Here is a 20,429-nt window from a genome sequence, read left to right on the forward strand (position 1 = left end):
TGAACTTGAGCAAAACATTTGTCAAGTCTCACATGGCGGAGCGTTTCTGAAGCGTGAGGACTTGTTGGATGTTTGGATATTATCATCTCATTAAAATCTGCACACACTGACTCAACCAGCTGTTGCACTATTATAAAAGACAAGTAAGTGTTTACGTCCGTTTAGGTCCAGTGTTTTTCTCACGTATTTCCTGGTAAAGTCAGATCCACTCTCAGGATATGAAGGAATCAGCTGCACGTTTCATAAAATGACTAAAGAGATTATCCAGTCTTGATTAGAAGATGATTACGGTTAATTATAAAGGTGTGGCCAGCAGCTGTAAATATAACTGATGGTGCAAGGCGGCTGCTGCTCCTGCCATTAGGCCTAAGTGTTATGGCTTAGTAAGCTATTGCATAAGTTACTCATTCAAATGAATGTGTCTATGTTGCAGTGACTCAGGTTAAGTTTGGAAAGATCAGATAGAAGAGAAGTGTGGAGGAGAGAAATACAGTAAAAGTAGGCTAATATAAATGATAATCATTTATAGCTCAATATGTGGTCAGAAATGATCAGCTGAAACACGTATGCATGAAAACGACTTTTCTGAAAATGTAGTGGTGCAGATGAGTTCAGGATTCAAGTAGTATTTTTCTGTGAATGACTGATACTGTCAAGTTTCAAGTGGTGATTTTTGACCCTGGAAATAGCAGCTGACAAATCAGTCTCACCTCAAGATCCATTAAGTAGCCTAGCTCTTAATTATACTTTATGTTATTATAACTGCTTAAAAACAGTTTAAATGTTAAAGAAATTGGGGGAAAGGTTTTAAGAGTTTTAAAAATGGCCATACCACATATTTGCCAATTGAAACATTGATTGGTTTATTCCAATTTTACATATCACAAAAGTATTGTACAAGTTCTCATAAATTGTATTTAACTGTATTTTGTTTATTGCTCTCGGTCAAACCAATTTTAAAAGAAATGCAATGCTACAAAGTTTGTTTATATTTTAAATTCAAAGGCAGAGAGACTACTGTTTGGTTTATTAGAAAACCAGTATTTCATTAGCTGTACATTTTGTTATACTATACCTTGACCTTTTTCCCCTACAGGAACCTTAAGATGTCAGCAGTTGTAGTTGTGCATGGGGGGGCCTGGGCCATACCAGATGAACTGGCAGAGGCCTCTGTTGATGGTGTGAAGGCTGCTGCACGAGAAGGGTTCGCTGTGCTGAAAAGAAAAGGGAATGCAGTGGATGCTGTGGAGGCAGCTGTGAGAACTTTGGAGGATAATACTGTGTTTAATGCAGGTAGGCTACATGGGAGTATTCACATTATGTTATGAGATATGATGAACTGATCTTTGTAAAAAAAATTTTTTAAAAAAAATAAAAAAAGATGGAGGCCACAGGTGTTGGTGCTTTCCCTGTCTCATTCTCATCATAAAAAAATAAATATGACACTTTCCTAACTGTCCACACAGAAGCTGGTCAATGTTCACCTCTTCTGCAGTCAGCTTGGTCTCTTGTCCTCTGTCTCCATCTGCTGGTGGTGATGTCAACATCCACCTGGACCCCATAGGTGTTGATGATGATGGGAGTCAGCAGAGGTGGTTACTGTACTAATTATGGGGCTCATCTTCATCATCCAGATTATGTCCTAGATATTTGAACAAAACTCAAATCAGCATTTTATTTTATGTCACTAAATATATTCGTTTTGTCTAAATGATGTTACATTTGCTCCCTAAACACATTCCACCAATTGTGAGAAGTGTTCACTTCAACTTGCCAAAAGAAAGTTAGATTGGGGCGGTGTTTAGCTCAGTTGGTACTGCACCCGCCCCATGTGTTGAGGCTATAGACCTCACTGCAGGCGACCCCGGTTTGAATCCCGTGCCAAGTGGCAATATCCTGCATGTCATTGCCCCCCTTTCTGCCTCCCATTTCCTGTCTTTCTCAACTATCCTGTCATTAAGGGCAAAAAAGCCCCAAAAGATATATAAAAAGAAAAGAAAATTAGATTTGTACCCCTTACAGAATAGAAGGCAGCTCCTGCTGACATTAACATAACCATCTTTGGGATAAATTGGATTTAATATAAAATGAATACAAGCCTGAGCAGTTTTCTGTTCACTTTAGGGTCTCGACCATGACCACTGACATATTGTGAATGGGCAGTATTTTTGTGCCGATGCACTGGTAACAGCCGGGGCTTATTATGTATTCAGACTGACCCTCATTCCATCCATCCTTTCTTTTATATGTTCTTTTCTAATTCTTTTCTTCAAATTTGGCATTAAGAAATCACTTTGACTCATGGATGACTGTCAGAGATTAAGGTCACAGTGACCTTGATCTTGTGAAGGCATTAGCATGACCAAAAGGACCAATCAGAAGAATGCATCAACCATATAAGCCTTATACATTTCTGTCAGTGTGAACACTGTATCAGTCATTGGTGCTGTTTTGTATTGCACTGTCACTCACCACCCTGTGGACTTGTGGAGGATGGAGCAGTTAATGTAAGCCCAGATGGATACTTAACATTATAGTTCTCAGTGGACAAAGTTGGAGAGAAAACACATCTCTAGCCTCTTGCCATTACTGTCTGTAATTGTTGTTAGATTTTATTCAGTTGCTAAGCACTGACTAAGGCCATCTAGTTTAGATTAGCACGCAACAATTTACCAGCACTGTTTGCTGTTTGTGAGAACACCTCCATCAAATATTTGCCTGAGCCATTGTTGCTGTTAGTTACTGGCTGTGACATTTAATTATAGGGCATGGAGCAGCACTAAATACTGATGGAGAAGTGGAGCTGGATGCCATCATCATGGATGGAAGCACACTTGCCAGCGGTGCAGTGTCTTGTGTGAAGAACATTGCCAACCCTGTGTCGCTGGCTCGGGCAGTGATGGAGAAGGTGTCATCTCAAATACTCTTTAGTTTCTCTTGAACAGAAACAGTAGGACATCACTTACACTCACAGAGTTACAGAGATTCAAATACTGATTTATATCCTTTTATTATGAAAGTTTCCAGAGGGGAGCTTCTGTGTGCAATGAATTGATTAGTTTTACATATCAAAGTGAATTTAATGAAATAAATGTTCACCTTTTCTTCCATGTTTGCTGCCATGAAAAAACCCTCAGACTGCCCACGCCATGTTGACGGGAAGAGGTGCAAACATGTTTGCAGAGAGCATCGGTGTGGCCACAATTCCCACTGAGACACTGGTGACTGAGTATGAGAGGAAAGAATGGGAGAAACACAAGAATTATGTCACTGGTGTAATGGAAGATTTCAACTCTCACTGGTAGGTATCTGCAGTATTTCACTTTATTTTGACACATTCTTGTCTGGACTTTAATTTCCTCATAAATCTCGACACATACAGCATCTTTTCAGCCTGAACAGCTTGACAGTATCTTGAAATAGAATGAATGAACACTATTAATATAAATGCTTTACTGTACACAATTACAGATCTCTTCGCTTTATCTTTTAACTTATGTGCTGTTAATTTGCAGTGTAGAGGCACAACTCGAAGTTAACTCAGACATGTTGAGTGCTTTCTCTGTTACAGCAATTTGGGTAATATCGTTTTTATTTGACTTTATTCAAGGGCCCATGATACAGTTGGGGCAGTCGCTGTGGACTGTGCTGGTAATGTTGCATGTGCAACATCAACTGGAGGGATCAGAAATAAAATGGTTGGCCGTGTAGGAGACTCTCCCATTATTGGTACGACTTTGTTAACTTCTACTCTTTCAAATAACACCTTTTACACCATGAGCTAAAAAACAAATTCATTTACAGGACACCATCGTTTCAAATGCTTTTTCTAAACAGGTTGAGATGTAAGATTTCTACTCACAACATTGTTAATCTTTGGTGAGTTTAACCTATCATTGATAGCTTTTTAAAATATGACTTAATTTTTGTGTGTGTTTGTTTTTTGATGCTCTCTCTTGGAAACAAGGCTGCGGAGGATATGCAGACAACTTTTTTGGTGCAGTGTCTTGTACTGGTCATGGAGAGTCCATTATGAAAGTCACACTGGCCAGACTCATTCTTTCACACATAGAACAAGGTAAATATCCAGGTATAATAATGCCAACTTAATATATAACAATATCAGTGTATACAATAATATTGATGTATAATTCAATGGCACCACTTGTATTTGGGGGGTCATCAATCATTCAATCACAGATGCGATAGAACTATATTAATTCTACACAGACTTTGGTTGCATGAAAGTAAAAACCTAGATGACAATCGAACACAACTGGACTTGGTTATTTGTATATAAAGTATAATACAAATAACCAAGTCCAGTTGCGTTCGATTGAAATTTCCTTGAGATAACTATGACCTGGATGAATGAGAATATTCACAGGCTAGAGATGATACATTTTTGAAAGTAAAGGTTTCTTTGGATTAAAATTGTCTTTATTAGTTTAATTACTGTAAAATATTCAGTTACAGTAGTTATCAATTATTTACATTCAATTCTATCATTAAGGGAAGTTATTTGAATTTGCAATGGTATCAGACGTAGAGCTAGGTAGTTCCAACTTTGGTATGAATTCAGGTGGGGGTTGGGAGGGTGGGGTGTAAACAAATTTTCAAAATGTTGGATTATTTTTCTTCTTCCTCCAGGTAAATCAGTAGCAGATGCTTCACAGTTGTCTCTGCAGTACATGGGAGACCGTGTTCGAGGTGCAGGAGGTGTGATTGTGGTCTCTCCATCGGGGCAGTGGGCAGCCACATTTACCACAGAACGGATGGCTTGGGCTGCTGTGGAAAGTGATGTTCTGTGGTATGGATTAGACCAAAATACAAGGTCTAAAGAGCAGCTGTCCACATAATAAGTATAACAGTTTTTGTCCAAATTATTCATTATACTAAACAGTATAATGGAGAACTGTATTCCACATATTCTTCTGCAATTTCACATTTGGTCTTGCTTATATTAGCTACTGTTCTCTGTGGTTATATTAAACAATATTTCTCCTGTCTAATGTGTGATGTAAAAGCTACATACTGTTCATAATGTACAGGGAAACAATCTGTAATGGATGGATAAGATACATTTTACAGTCTTGAGGAATCTCAGCGAATGGAACACATAATCCATCCATTTGACTGGTTGTGTTATTGCATAATTACAAATGCAAACACAGGTGTCAGTGCAGGTGTTATTTCTAAGATTTGATGGACCGTCAGTAAACTGCATATCAGTAGTCAGTCTTTGTGCATACTTCATTCTGACCTTAGGATAGAGAGCTGTAATTGTCCCGATAGTGGGACAGGAGAGCAGCCCCCATTTTAGTGATTATTTGTTTGATTGCATAGCACTCAGTGAAATGAGCTTTTCAATCTGAGCTGATGAACTGATAGAAGTGTTGCATTGTCTGTGAAATGTATCTGTCACTTTATATTCACTAAAGGTCATTCACTTCCATCATAAGTTGTTTGGTTTTAAGTGCTCCTCAAGCACCTTGAGTGCACTGTTGTTTTTGTTTTTATATGAAGTAGTCTCATTCATGAGCTCACTTTGTTCGGCCTGCAGCATTGTTGGCCTGGTTTCAGCCTTTGAAACAATGGCTGCTTGACTAGAGATACTCGCTGTTAACAAAACTGATTCAGAATTAGCACTTAAAATTCCTCTTAGATGGTTAGGGGTTAGATAAATCTTCTACGAATATGAATACAAATACGAATATGAATTATACAAATAGGAATTACTTTATTAATCCACAAAAATTCATTAATGAATATTTAGAAATTATTGTGTGCAGTGCAATTTCACCTCAATCATTTTGTTTTCATATATCCATGTCGTTTGTTTTCCATGAGAAGTGTAAATGAACATAACTGTGATCCATAGTCAGAGGTGTAGTGACAGGTTTTAAGCTTTAGTAGCCTATAATATTAAAATGAATGTACTATTAACTATTAATCTAAAGAAGGTAACCCAAGAATGGTAAGTGACTGTATGGTAACTCCTGTCCTGCAGGATGTGATATTTTATCTTTTCACTTTAATAAAAAGGAAATAAATGGACATGTTTACATCAAATAGCTTTTAAAGTTCTCATTTTCTCTACATTGCACTGTTGATTCATTTTTACAAAGGCAAATGCAAGTATTTCTTATACACAGTCAACCTCTCACTGCTTATGCCAATTTCTTCACCACTGTCAAACCAGCTAGTTTCTCGTCTTGACATTGAAAGACAGAGGCATCGAGGTCAGATCCTGTACAACAGGCTGCTACCCCGGACAGTTCAAACACAGAATACATCTTTATCAAAACAGTCGGTAGGATGATGCAAGTAGAAAAGAAAACACCATACCTGAGCAGGTATTGTGTAGTCACATTCAACCTCCACAACTCATCAGAAAGACTGGGTAGAGAAACACTGCAAGGACAAGGACTCCACGAAACCTGAGTAGCCTATCCCACATTTGACACAGTAAAGCAGCCAAACGTCTGACTTTCACAAAAAGAAGGAAGACAAAACATCATTATGGACAGTGTTATTAAGCATGGTTAAATTGAACAACAGGGGGCCACTTCCTACTACATTCATACAGACATAGCCTACTGTAGGCCTAATTAAATTAAGCCCTAACTTATCTGTTTCATTCTACATAGTGGCTTACAGATAGCCTACCTTTTAGATTTCCACCAGGCAACGTTTAATAATGTCATTTTTATGTGTATATTGGCTATTGTGGTACAGAACATCCTACCAAGATCATTGTGAGTTAACCAGTTAGCCTTTGGGAGCGTGAACTGGACATCTACTACAGAGCCTGAGCTGAGAGTGGCCCTGACTATAGGTTCAAGAACCAGAGGCTTTTTATTGAGAGGAGCTGTTTGACAGCAGGGGGTGCAAGACAACTGCTGAGGATAAGACCCCAGGTAAGTGTTTTTGCCCCTCAACTTTGAATTTGAATCAAGTTTTCTTGATTTGTTGGAATTCATTTGAACTGAACATATCTGAATATTTTCAAATGTATTTAATTAATTCATTTGAATTGAATTATGTTTTTGGAGAGCATTCCTTTGGATTTTACTGATTTGAATTGCACTGATATTGGGCATCACATTAAAGGACTGGTAAGAATCACGATGCAGGGTAGGCCTATTGAATAGCTACATAAGCCTATTTGATATTTAATCTTAACTGTCTTATTAAAATCTATTTGTTTGGAGGGTTGCTGTCTCTGGTTTGTTTAGGAACTTCTGAACTACAGCTCAATTTGATTGATCACTTTCGACTTTCCTATCAATCTCTCTTCTTCAATCTGAGATATCTCTCAACCGAATGTCTCATTCATGAAATAAGCAATTAGGATCACCATGGCAACCTTTAGGACCCCAGGAAGAATAGTCGCTGCTGAGGCAGTGGATCAATAATAAAACTAAACTAAACTAAACTAAACTAAACTGAAATGCCTGAGTGCAGTGGCACTGATTAGGGCCGGGCACCTTTGTCTGACATTTCTGTCAAAATGCATCAGGCTCCTAAAACATCACATAGGTACAATAAACATGGATTCACACACATCACACACAGCTGTCACTAAAGTTTTTTGGATAGGCTAGTTTTACTCAGGCACACACAAATAACTAGGACTCTCAAATATTAATACAAAGTAAACCAAATTAAATATTGTGGTTGTGATGGATATTAAACTAAAACTTTTTTTTTCTCGCAGTCGCTGCAGCTTCCGTTCATGTTATTCCTTATAGTAGCTGTTTACCTGATTTCTAAAGTTTTCAATCATACTCTTCTTGACTCCTATTTTTTTTCTTTCAGATAGATGATAATAAGAGGAGAGGAGTAGTTTTTTTTATCCTGAGCTGTCGGCTGCCATGCTACCTGTAAACACAAGACACGTGACGAGCGGCGCTGCCTGTCAGGGGCTTTGCAGCACCAGGGGCGAATGACGGCTGAGTTGGAGGAAGTTACTGGGACCAACTGTGCTAGTATGTAACCTCACGCGAACTGGACACGGCCTTGCAGCAAGGGAGAGGTGAGTGTTTAGTTATATGTGCACCAAGATATTTGTTAATATCTCAGCTGCAGGCGTTAGGGACGGCTGCATGTGGGCGTGCTCGCCTAGCAGCTCCCAGGCTACAAACAAACTTGGTATCCAGGGCCTATGCTAACGCGACTTAGCAAGCCTGAATGACAGATTTAGCATCGAGCAGTGCAATAAAAATATTTACAGGTTTTGTGCAACTTGTGTCCGCTTTGCCGACACGCACACAAATCGACGTGAATGCCGTTCATAAATATACTGTTTCATTTTAAAAATGCGTCTTCCCTAGGGTTGTAACTTCCACCTTAAGTTAGCTTTAGCTTGGTAGCATACGTTACCAACGCGCTCTGCAGCGGTTGTTGTCACGTTAGCATGCTAACTAGCTAACATCTCAGTGGTAGAACCTGACCACACATACTCTGTCATATGGACATTATGTTGCATTAGATAATATTACATGAATATACAGAGATGTCCATACTTTTCTGTTTGAGATTTAGGTAGCTAATGTTTTTGTGTACATGCTTTATCAGTTCTGGCCTTTGTGCAGTTGTACTTGATTTGAAAACGCTAACTTGCGGGTCATTTAACGTTAGCCTCACTCCTTACACACTGCCAAAGTTGACCACGGAAATGGTTTTCTTGCATTCATTTAAACATGCGTCAGCGCATCAACGGTGCTCGATTGTAGGCTATGTAAACATTGACGACCCATTGCAATGGCTACAGAAAAAAAAGAAAAACAAGGCGACGTTGGCTCAACGTAGTCGGACAGCTGGACATGTAGCATTAACATCTGACCAACAACTTAGTTGTTTTTATATTTGTTGTAATGTCTCTAATGTAACAACGGTCCATTACAGACTATACACAAGCCTCTGTAACCTTGTTATACCACTGCTCGCAAGTGTGGAGAAGTTGTCTCAAACTAGTTTGCCCTTTATAAACAGTGATTATTTGCTTAGATTGTCATTGGTTTGCCAGTAAGACCATCTTGAGATATATTCTCTGCTACTGGCATAACGCATGGTAGGTGTCTGGAAGAATTATCAACGTAATTTTGCATAATCAAAATGAGTTACTTGACACCTGCTTTTCCTGCACTCTGTGTTGTTCTGATGCAGGAAGGCAGCAGCATTCATGGATATTGTGGACACCTTTAACCATTTAATACCCAGTGACCAGTTGGATGACTCCCTGATAGTAGCTCAAAATTTGGAATGCGAAGCCAGTAATGAGTTTGGTTCAGGACTCCGACTGGAAGATTCACTGAAGAACATGCTCAGTGACAAAGATCCTATGTTTGGATGTGCAAGCTCTCAGTTCAATCTGCTGGACAATGAGGACTCCGCTTTTCAGGTTACTGGCTCTACAGGTAGATTATGTATTTAGTTTATAATAATTACTCGCCAACATTATTTATGAATCAGCAGCACCTGCTCTGGTTTTTCTCAGTTGTGATTTATACCTCTGACTCCTTATATGGTGGTGGGTAGGGAAAATCCTCACTGTCAACATCTGTTTGTACTGTCAGATATCATATTCAAGCAGTGTTTTATTTGAGAGCTTGAGAGCAAATTCACGACACCAAATGTTTCTAGCTGTATACGTTGTGGAAAGTTGAATGGATACAGCAAGTGAGGAAAATTCAGTTGTGGTTCAGAAATGTTTTGTGTACTGTGACAAAATGTTATTGTGAATTTGCTGTACTTTTCTTAGAATATTTGCACCTCCTATTGATTCACAGGACGATAATCTACATTTATTTTTTTTGCTGTTGTTGGCAGGTCTCGATGAAGGTTCAGCACCCACAAGTCTTGGCAGTGAACTGACTGCAGAAGCTGGAGAGTCCACAAGTCAAGTCAAACGACCTGTTGGCAGGCCGAAGAAACTTTCACGTAATTTAGTATGCGGTAAGTTGGTGCTTGTTTACATTTATGTATCCACAAGTGACATTCATTTTGAGATGGTGTGACACATTTTCTTTCTTTCTTTCCCTTCTTCTTGTTGAGACAGGATATAGTGGTGGTCCACAACCTGCTTCTACATCTACAAACACCATGGCTCGTGGACGACCAGGAAGGAAACCAGCCAACAGACTGCAGAAGTCATTTCTCATTGAGAAAGGAGTTAAAGGCACCCAATTAAAGAAAGAATTAATTATGGGAGGGCGCATCAATGTCGGTGATCTTGATGGTGGATTATGGCTAAATCCTTCGGTTGTATTGAAACGGTTGACAGTCACAATTGGGGGATTCAAGATCGAGTTGCTTCCAGGACCCTCTTATACACAAACCATTGACACAAGCCAGGCTGCATGCTTTGATGACGGTATTTCATATGCTGGGGACATAGGTTTTGCTGTCTTGCCTGGTGAAGCTGTCACTGTACAGTGTCCCGTACCTGAGAACACGGCAGAAATGGATGCAGTTGAGAAGAGCTCTACTGATGATGCAGCGCTTGGGCTGGGCCCATATGTGAATCCTAATGATGTGCAGACCTCTAATGGGGCATTAGTAGGGAGCCCCTGCACACAGGAGACGAAGCCTGACAATCAGAGCAGTTCTGGGAAGCAAAAGTCAGTCGCTAAAGGAAAAGATGACAACAAACAGCCACAAAGCAATGAGGACAAGAGAACTGTTGTTAGTGAGACTGACAGTAAGGAAAAGCAACAGATCGTGGCCAAAAATGCACTAAAGCTTAAACCAGGACTGACTCCAAACAAGAATAAGGACTTGGTTTCATGTAAACCCAGCAATATGATTAAGGAACAGAAAGTAGCCCAAACCACGCCGTCGAAAATCATCCAAAGAGGTGACCCGCACAAAATGAAATCGCTAAAGGAAAAGAAAGACATTGCACCACTGAAAAGGCCGGCCGAAAACGCCCAAAGTGAACATGCTACTAAAGTGCAAAAGATACAGGGAACAGGAGATGGTAAAGTGAAGCCAAAATTACCAAGTTCACCTAGCTCAGTAGTGAAGAAGAGCCCATCATCCAGCAACCGTGTTGGTGATCAGCAGGCACCAGCCAAACAGACCCCTCCTCAGAATAATAGCGCCAAATTCCAGCCAGCTCAGCCAGCACACAGTCATCCAAGCCATACGTTAAAACCGCCTGAAGAAGTGGGTCAGGAAAAGGCCAAACTGAAAAAGCCAGAAAAGATCCTTCAAAGACAGAAAAGTAAAAATACAAGAAGCATCTCTGTGGATGAGCCGCAGCTGTTCATTCCAGATAACGCTCCTGTTGTGAAGAAGGAAACGGCCGAGGAGCAACCAGCAAACAGCGACACTACATGGGATGGAAACAATTGTTGTGGCTTGTGCAAGAAACACCACAATAACACGTAAGTATTTCTCTTTACCCAAATACAGCAGGGTTTCCCGCAGCTCTTTGTTGTTAAGGCGGCCGCCTTAACAACAAAGAGCTGCCGCCTAAACTAACGTCTTAAAAAAAAAAAATGTAGCGATATTCGCCACCCCCCCCCGTCGGACGATGGCCGCATCCTCTCACATACATACACACCACAGAGAAGCGCGCATGCATAACAGCAGCGCGTGTTGAAAGCGAAACTTAATACGGCACGGCGCGGTGCGTCCCCCCCCCCCCGACGATCGATCCCCCCCGTCAACAGATCCGCGCCCCCCCCCCCCCGTCGACAGGTCAGACACCACCTTAACTAACAAATTTTCTGGGGGAAACACTGTACAGTATTAAATATAAAAGGCATGTTATTAGTTTGTTACACAGACTTAGTGTATGTTGTAGGTCTAAGTTGAGTTGACAATATAACTGCAACTACACTGAAAAGTTGAAAGCTCTACATTTACCAGCACATAATGTTTGAAGGGGTTTAAGTTTTGAGATGATTGGCATGATGGAGCAAAGGTGAAAGCCAGTGAACTACAGTATTTGCATGATTATAAGATCACTGCCTTAGCGTGGTTAAAATGATAAGCAGATGTTTGCATAAACAAAAAGGAATTTTAATATGAATTTATGTCAGAGAGTACTCTGAGGGTTCAAAAGGCTCATTTGCAAACACACTTTTAATAATAGCCCTACTCTGTCTAGGTTCATGGTAGGCTGCGGTCGCTGTGACGACTGGTTCCATGGTGACTGCGTTGGTCTCGACCTGACGAAAGTGCGTGAAATGGAGGAGGAGGACCAGATGTACGTGTGCTTGAAGTGCTGTGAGGAGGAAAGCAAAAAAGTGGAGCCTGAGCCCTCGAGTGCAGCCAAACCAGAGGTTCCAGCAAAGACTGAGGTGCAGGATCTCAAGCTGCCTCCCAAGCCCAGACCAGGACCCTCCCAGACTCTTACATCAGGGGGGGTCAGACCTGTAAGAAAGGTAAGCAGTGGAGCCAGAGTTTACAATGAAATGTTTAGTCATGGATTGAAGAAATTTAAATCTTTCACATCCAACAGAAATTCTATTTTTCCCCCAGCCTATTCATCCTCTGATATTAATCATAGCCAGTGTTACCACTATACAAGGGTTTGTTGTCTTTTTGCTTTTACTTAGCAGGAGGGTTGCACATGGGGTGTGTGGTTAACACAGTGTACTCACTAAAGTTTTGTACATTTTACTGCACATAAAACTCACCCTATTTTTCATATTTGGCTGAAGGGTTAGAAGAATTCATGTTACCTGTTGGCCTTTTTCACATTCTGCTGATATATTCTTTCTTTATGACAGAGAATATAATAGTATGACTAATGTGCTTTTTGCACTCCTACCCTAAAATAGGACCCCGACAGAAGGCAGTCCACAGATGTCAGAGATGCAGCCCATAAAACAGGTATGTTATTACCGGCTAACAAACAAGCTCAAATGAAGACAGCTACTACAACACAGAAGGACACAGGGTGTTTTTTTTCCCTTCAAACTTTATTTGACCTTTGTACTTCCTGCTCGAACAAAATTAATCACAATTATGCTAAAGGCTTTTAAAATGTGGCTGTTAATTAGATAGAGAAGGAGAGCATAAACGTTACTTTTGGAGTCCACTTGAGTGAATAGGGATGCTGGAATGCTACAGCTACCTGTCGACTGGTGGGAGGTGAATTTTGATTGCAGTGTGGTGGCACATGTGGTTGTAGCATGTTGCCAGTGTAAAAAATACCAATAGGAATATTTTAAATGCGGTTTTGGGGGGCGTTGTATAGCTCAGTTGGTAGAACGAGCGCCCCATGAACAGAGGCTATACTGTAGTCCTCGCTGCAGCGGCCCTGGGTTCAATTCCACCCTTGGCAGCCCTTTGCTTTGTGTCGTTCCCCCTCTCTCTCACTCCCCATTTCATGTCTCTCTCCGACTGTCCTATCGTAATAAAGGCACAAAAATACTAAAGTTTTAGAGTTTTGTTTTGTAACCTCCTCAGAAACTGTCTCCCAGCTCAATGTTTATGTTTCAAAAACTCATCAAAGTTCTCTGTAGAGTTTGAAGTGTCGGGGGAGGACATTTCTGGAGTCAAATACTTTTGGAACGGAGGGGGGGTGGGGGGGTGTGTAGGGTGAGCAACTCCTTAAAATAGCTGCACACAGTTTTATTGTGTTGCTTCAGTTATTCTTTGCTTACATACTGGGGAGCCAATGTCAATGTCATCTTAGTGCCTAATACAGTTTGTCTACTTACTGTTGTGGTCAAGTTTGCTTATTGAGGTTAATTTACAATCACATCTACAATGTGCTTGCTTTGTTCAGTGCAGAGCAAGGCAAACTTCTCTTTTATCATCTCTTTGACAAGAGTTTAAAGAGTTTCTCACATTGAGCATTCAATATATAATTTTGTATCATAGCTTTGCACTGAGCACACTCTTGTGCCATCGTTGTAGCCACAGATTTCCTTCAGCTGCTCACTGGATATTGTCATTCTGTCCTCATAGGCGCTCAAAAAAGTAAGACTCTATCTTCAGCTTCAAAGAAACCTGTGTCTGTGGAGGCAATTAGACGAAGTGTGCGTGATTCTCTTAAAGAGATCCTCATACAGAGGTAAGTCTTTCTTGAGTTGGAAGTGATAAATGCTAGTGATGAACGCTGGAATTAAATAGCTTTACAAACAATTACCTAAGTGCAACAAATGTGACGTTTTCTTTTCTTTTTTTCTTCATTTTAGGTTGAAAGAGTCTGATTTGAACATCTCAGTTGAGAGGGCCTGTGAAGTTGCCAAGAAGACGGAGAGAGAGCTGTTTCACTTGTATAAAGACACTGACAACAAATACAAGAACAAGTATAGAAGCCTCATGTTTAACCTTAAGGATACTAAAAATAATGTAAGTACTATTTTAAATCGGATACAATCCAAGTGTATTAGTGTTCAGTTTTAATATAAATGTAGTTCCATCTCACTTATCTCCATTTTATTTCCTTTAGGTCCTCTTTAAGAGAGTTCTCAAAGGGGAGATTTCTCCTAGTAACCTAATTCGAATGAGTCCTGAGGAACTGGCCTCGAAAGAATTGGCTGCTTGGCGCCAGAGGGAAAACCGACATGTAAGTAATGTTGCACATGCTGTGTTGCTATAATTTCTCACCAAAGTTATTTCATGAACACACCCTGATAACAGACAGTAATTCATGAATAGTTGACAATAATCCTGGTATAAAAAAGTACTTTATATTAACCTATATTGTATTATTAACATTCTGTCCTTGTTTATTCATTTTAATAGATGTTGTGTTTTGGAAAGCAAAATAATAATAATAATAATCACCCCCTTAAAGCAATAAATCTCTGATTTTACAGGCAATTGAGATGATTGAGAAAGAGCAAAGAGAGGCAGAGAGACGACCCATCACCAAGATCACACACAAGGGTGAAATTGAAATTGAAAGCCAAGAACCAGTGAAAGTACCTGACCCTATAGAGGTAAGGGACAAGTCAAATAGTACTCAATACTCAATTATTTATATTTAAGTAAAAGAAGGTGATGTGTCTTTTTTTTTTACCCATGTCCTCAGCTGGATTTGCCTCCAAAAGTGACAGAAGTCTCAGTAGAACCTCCAAAAACCCCAGAGAATAAAACAGACAGCACCAAGACAGAGAAAGACACTACCAACCAGCACAAGTCTCACTTGTTTGACCTACACTGCAAAATCTGTACAGGTAAACACTGACATGAGGAACAAACCTCATCTCACCTAAAAAGAAAAAAACCAAACATATTTCTTAATGTATATATCTCCTTAATCAAAGATTTGTTCCCATTTTCCTTCTGTAGGTCGTATGGCGCCCCCTGTGGAGGAGGCACCCACCAAAGTGGTCAAAGTAGCTACAACAGTTGTTCGGAGGCAGTCCACCAAAACAGAAGAAACAAAGAGCACAACCCCTCCTGCAATAGATGATGACCTGCACCTTTCTGTACTAGAGGAGAGCTTTAGAAATGCTCAGTCGGGCTATGAAGGAAGGTATGTCATTGTATCAGACACTGTTGAGTGGTTCTCATGTGTAAGCTATTTTTTGCAAGTTACGAGTAGATCCTCATTGATAATGTACTCGTCACAGGTCAGATCATGTAGCTGGAAGAGACGACGAGGCAGCTTTCCTTTCCACCCTGAAGTCCCTGTGGCGAGGATTTATTCATATGCACAATGTGGCAAGACTTGTGACAAAAGCGTTCCCCGTCTCAGGCATTTTGGATAACATAACTGAGGTAAAGTGAACACAACAGAGCATATTAAAAGTTTTAATAGCTAGTCGCTGTTGAAAAGTACAGTTTTAAGTTTGATGGTTTTTTCCATCCCCCAATAGGACCTTCCAGACAGCATTCAGGTTGGCGGGAGGATAAGTCCACAGACGGTGTGGGACTACTTGGAAAAGATTCGAGCAAGTGGAACTAAAGTGAGTTTTTGGCAGTTTTCCTCCTAAAAATGATAATGCAGCTCATAAGCACAGCACAGTTATTAAATGCAATCACTCATAATTACTTGTGGTTCACTGCAGTGAGGAGCAGCAGATGCTTTGCTCAGGCAATGTTCTTCTTCACTTGTATATGGATGGAAGATTTTACTGACATGTGCTTTTTCTCTCATTAAAGGAGGTGTGCCTCATTCGCTTCTCCCCTGAGACAGATGAAGATGAAATCTCCTATACTCTTCTGTATGCCTACTTCAGCAGTCGTAGACGTTTTGGGGTGGTGTCCAATAACCTGAAACAAGTGAAGGACATGTATCTCATTCCTTTGGGTGCCACTGAAAAAGTTCCACATCAGCTTGTTCCCTTTGATGGGCCAGGTAACCTGAACGCTGCATCTGTTTCCACATAGATAATCATTTTTTACATCGTATTACACAGACATTCCTGATCTTTTAATTAATCTTCTTATCTGACAGGCTTAGAAAACAACCGGGCAAACCTTCTCCTTGGACTCATAATTCGCCAGAGATCGAAAAAGGTTTTTCTACCTGTTGACATGAATGAAACTGCCAGGATTATTCCTGAGATCAAGCCTGTCACCATCTCCACTATAGAAACCAGAGCAACAGAGGAGGATGAGAAATTATTCCTGTCTTCCTTGACGGCCACGCACAAAAAAGAGAAGGACAAACCACTTAACACTACTGAAGATGTTGATGAGCCAGTTACGGAGGCTTTTGAAGAGCCATCTGCATCAGAGGAGACCAACAACCAGGAATCACAGAAGCCACTGCGCTTTCTTCCAGGTGTATTGGTAGGTTGGGGTGGGGAGTTACCACCTCTGCCAGATGTTGGCGGAAAACTTGCAACAACAGCAGACGATGCTCCGAAGACCCAACCCGCTCTGAAAATTGAAGCATCAACTGGAAACTCCAAAAGTTTAACAGCTGCTGCGCCACGGGAGCGTTTTGTCATCAAGAAGAAAGAGGCTAAACCTGCCAAAGCTGAACCAGAGCTCTCCAGCCCGACTGATACATCTACAGCTAACAAGGCATCAGTAAAAGATGCTGCAGTGGTGACCCACAGCGCGCCTATCTCTCTGAAAGATAAGCCTCCAGATGTATCGACTGAAGTGTTCCTGGCAAGCTTGTCAACAGCTCCATGTGGGACTGAAACTAGCAGTGCTGCCTCTGCAAACAAAGGCGATGCTGGCCTTTTGTCTGAAACTGAAAAAGCAACGTCTGAAGGGAATTCTTTGTCACAATCAAAATCCCAGGCTGCTTCAGATCCCACAAACAGCTCAAAACCTCCTTTAAGCGGAATATTGAAAAAATCCTCAGCATATTCCAGTGTGACTGACGATAAAACAACGGTGCTACAAAAAGATAAAGCCAGCCACCCAGCTGCTTCAAATCCTAAACCTGTTCCTGTGCTGAGCAGCAGTAGAAATGATCCAGTTACACCATTTCACCAAGGATATTTACAGCTTTCTCAGGCTAAGAACAAGCTTGAGGAACAAAACCAAAGTGCTGTTCAGTCGTTTTCTAGTGAAAAGGAGGATCCTGTCGTGTCCCAGACTGGTGCTGCAGTATCTCCAACAGTACATCCTCCTGCAGCACCGGAAACACAAGCCGTACCAGATCTCCCAGCATACACCAGTGCAGCACCATTCCCACTGCAACAGCAGCAGCCTCAGGTACTTGGCAGCTATGACTACACAGGTGGCCCAGCTCCTCACACCATCCCCACCCCAAATGCCCAGGATCAGAATCATAGCTCGCCGTGGCTTCAGGATAGCACCTCACACGCTATCCCAGGACTTGAGAGTTACTCTCAGTCACCTGAGCACCCTCCAGCGCTGGCCAAAGACCACAAGCGTCTGGAGGAGCGGTACAGCGACCCGTGGGAGAGGCCGCGAAACACAGAGGACAAAGACCAACACGGGAGGCACGGCCACCGCAGGGACTCCCATCACGGGAAAAAGAGCCGACATCCAGACCGGGAGAGGGAGAAAAAGCACGAGCGCAGCCATGACGACAAGCACAGAGAGAGGAGCAGGCACCATGGACATTCAGATGACCGTTACAGTGAGAAGAGGAAAGAGAGGCACCACAGCGATGACCACGGCAGCCGTCACAGAGACAGACACAGACATAGGCGGGACTCTGATTATGAGAATGGACGCAGAAGTTCAAAAGACAGTTACTCATAACTATGTTGCTTTTGTTTTGCTTTATAAGCCCTGCTAGCGAGTATTCAGGGTTTTGAGAAGTGCTGTTAACTCGCTGGTCACTCGGCTGGTTCAAACCACTTGTAGTGGAGTTATTTGTCATTTTATACACCGGTCTGCAGCTTACATGCCATTTCCTTAATTGAAGTTCCATTTTATGTTATTGAAGGTAAAGTAAAATTGAGATATCATTTCAGAGGGACTGTGATGATTATCATGGATTCCTTTCAGACCAAGAACAACGCAGTATTGGAATGTTTTCAAATTTTTAAACTTTTTATTCTCCTGTTCATACTGTACATTTGTAGCGACTACAAATGCCAGTGAATGCTCTCACAGTCTCTTAACCTACAGCTCATGTGTGGACCATTTGGTGAGAAGTTTTAAGTTGAACTCAAACATTTGGAATGAATGTAACAGAAAACATTTAACTGAAGATGGATCTAAACAGCAGCTTTGCGTTGTTTTCAACAGAATTGCTTAAATATTTTATAAACTTACTTTCTATTGAAAAAGTATGTACATTTTGGCTTGTAATATACATTAGAGATGAAGCGTGCCTTTGCACTGTGTGTTTATGTACAGTTCGTAATAAAGCTAATCCTTTTTTATTGTTGATTATAAAAACTTCTCACATGTCTTTCTATTAAAGGGAAATACATCTTGGTTACTAGATTTGAATTGTAGTAGTGCAGTGATTTCAGAGACAGTTAAGTTTTTGTGTCTGACAAAGAATCAGACATAAAGAAACTCAAATTCATGGTAGATGATGTGTTTTTGAAGTTTCTCCTTTACACAGCTCTGACTCAGACAATGAACCTGAGTTGATATGAGTAAAATCTCAATAAGCCATAAAAAAAGTTTCCTGAGATAAGAAGTGAAGAAACAAGCTGTACAATATAGTTTGGTATGAACTTTCCTTTAAAAACTAGAACCCAACAACTATTTCAAGTCTTACACAAATCTCCTTGTGTGTAGCACTAGAAGGGCATTATAAAACATCATTATAGCTTAAGCTTGTGTCACAAGGGAAATTTTCAGCTATTGTAAAGAAGAATTAAATTTTCACCACTATTCATCACCCTCATGAACATTAAAACCTTCACTACTTTTGAGAAACAGCACTGGCTTGGTATCTTCAAACAAATGAACATTTTTGAGACTTCCTTCAAAGCCCTTTGGAAACAACCCAGAGGTGACAGTTGACATGTTTCTGTGTAATTCAAACCCACCAAAGTAAATCTGACCCCCATAGTTTAAGGCCACATAACGCTCAAATGGGTCTACATCTTCAAAAAGGATTCTCTTACTGTTCAGTAACACCTGAATAATGGTGCTGTTTAAAGACAGGGAGACATTATGCCATTTGTTGCAGCACACTGTAATATTTCTAAAAATCAATGGGAGGGAAAGTCTCTCTCCAAGATTGACTGCAAATTTGAGGTGGCCACTCTCGAGTCCAATTGCGAGGTAGTCGTCATCTTCGTGCTCTGCCTTTCCCATCCACATGATCAGACTGGCATTCGAGCTCGTGCGGAAACTGAAGGACACCTGTGTGTATTTTAAATTTCTTATGTTGTATCTCGGGTCCAGGTGTCGAACGTACGAGTTTCCCACAAACTTGAGTGTGTCTGTGGATATCTGTGTGTCACAGAACCTCCCACCCCTTCCTAAGGGGCACATGCAGCGGTATGAAGTCATGTTATATGGAGTGCACAAGGAACCGTGTTTGCACATGTTGTTTGTACAGCTGACAGACTGGTTACACACAGAGCCGGTCCATGATGGTGGGCATATACAAGTGAATGAGTGACTTCCTGTTGGCCTGCAGTGACCTCCGTTTTGGCACAGCTTGAACCCGCAGGCTGTCCCGTCCCAGTCCCCTACGTTCACTCCACCTGCTGCCCCCGTCTCTGTTAACTCCAGCTCTTGACCGTTGACTATAAGTTCTCTCAGCCCGCCGGTGAAGCCCATTGGCTCTCCTTCGGTTGCGTCAGTGGAGACGAAACTGAGAGTGGACACGCCCCCGACAAAGATGTCTGTAGCAACATCGAGGGTGGTCATCCCTTCAGTCACGTTCTCTATAACCTCCTTGTTATCCAGGCTGAGGAAGCCTCGCTGACCAGTTCTGCCAGCCTTCACTGTGTGCCACGTCCTGCCACGCGAGTCCACTCGCCCGGCGGACTGCAGCACGTGAGTGCCATCACCCAGATTGAACCGCAGCTGGACAAACCCAGATTTCAAGGAGAGGCATAAGAAGTCTCCTGTAGGAAGAAACAAAACGGCAGTTTAGTAACACA

General features: G+C 41.3%; 3 protein-coding genes across 5 annotated transcripts in view; 2 read left to right on the top strand and 1 right to left on the bottom strand.

The window, feature by feature from the left end:
- On the top strand, positions 1-6,034 carry LOC146973604 (isoaspartyl peptidase/L-asparaginase). Of its 2 annotated transcripts, XM_085800275.1 has the most exons (7): positions 1-143; positions 1,097-1,293; positions 2,766-2,908; positions 3,138-3,301; positions 3,611-3,729; positions 3,968-4,078; positions 4,651-6,033. In XM_085800275.1, the coding sequence occupies exons 2-7, from the start codon at positions 1,107-1,109 to the stop codon at positions 4,857-4,859; spliced, it is 933 nt and encodes a 310-aa protein (XP_085656401.1). In that variant the 5' UTR covers positions 1-143; positions 1,097-1,106; the 3' UTR covers positions 4,860-6,033. The 2 variants fall into 2 exon arrangements, with proteins under 2 accessions (XP_085656401.1, XP_085656402.1); XM_085800276.1 differs by lacking the exon at positions 1-143 and having other exon boundaries at positions 1,098-1,293; positions 4,651-6,034.
- Positions 6,035-7,957: 1,923 nt separating this feature from the next.
- Positions 7,958-18,756, top strand: phf3 (PHD finger protein 3). 2 transcript variants are annotated; one of them, XM_085800279.1, is made up of 16 exons: positions 7,958-8,038; positions 9,172-9,422; positions 9,835-9,960; positions 10,064-11,393; positions 12,122-12,398; positions 12,798-12,849; positions 13,933-14,038; positions 14,163-14,319; positions 14,420-14,536; positions 14,790-14,912; positions 15,005-15,149; positions 15,265-15,451; positions 15,549-15,696; positions 15,795-15,884; positions 16,081-16,276; positions 16,376-18,756. In XM_085800279.1, the coding sequence occupies exons 2-16, from the start codon at positions 9,188-9,190 to the stop codon at positions 18,109-18,111; spliced, it is 5,025 nt and encodes a 1,674-aa protein (XP_085656405.1). In that variant the 5' UTR covers positions 7,958-8,038; positions 9,172-9,187; the 3' UTR covers positions 18,112-18,756. The 2 variants fall into 2 exon arrangements, with proteins under 2 accessions (XP_085656405.1, XP_085656406.1); XM_085800280.1 differs by lacking the exon at positions 9,172-9,422.
- Positions 18,757-18,861: 105 nt separating this feature from the next.
- eys (EGF-like photoreceptor maintenance factor) overlaps positions 18,862-20,429 on the bottom strand; it is a 158,693-nt gene continuing 157,125 nt past the window's right edge. The window contains exon 51 of the mRNA XM_085800277.1: positions 18,862-20,393. Within this exon, the coding sequence (XP_085656403.1) occupies positions 19,201-20,393 (1,193 nt within the window). The 3' untranslated portion in view covers positions 18,862-19,200. The remainder of the gene's footprint in view (positions 20,394-20,429) is intronic.

This window comes from Trachurus japonicus, chromosome 15, assembly GCF_045865225.1.
Source record: "Trachurus japonicus isolate A0001 chromosome 15, Traja_1.0".
In the NCBI taxonomy this organism is placed as follows: domain Eukaryota; kingdom Metazoa; phylum Chordata; class Actinopteri; order Carangiformes; family Carangidae; genus Trachurus; species Trachurus japonicus.

Coding starts and splice junctions, on each gene's coding strand:
- LOC146973604 (XM_085800275.1), top strand. CDS start 1,107: ATGTCAGCAGTTGTAGTTGTGCATGGGGGGGCCTGGGCCATACCAGAT. Junction 1,294..2,765: donor TAATACTGTGTTTAATGCAG/GTAGGCTACATG, acceptor ATTTAATTATAG/GGCATGGAGCAGCACTAAAT. Junction 3,302..3,610: donor GAAGATTTCAACTCTCACTG/GTAGGTATCTGC, acceptor ACTTTATTCAAG/GGCCCATGATACAGTTGGGG.
- phf3 (XM_085800279.1), top strand. CDS start 9,188: ATGGATATTGTGGACACCTTTAACCATTTAATACCCAGTGACCAGTTG. Junction 9,423..9,834: donor TCAGGTTACTGGCTCTACAG/GTAGATTATGTA, acceptor TGTTGTTGGCAG/GTCTCGATGAAGGTTCAGCA. Junction 12,850..13,932: donor AGATGCAGCCCATAAAACAG/GTATGTTATTAC, acceptor CTGTCCTCATAG/GCGCTCAAAAAAGTAAGACT.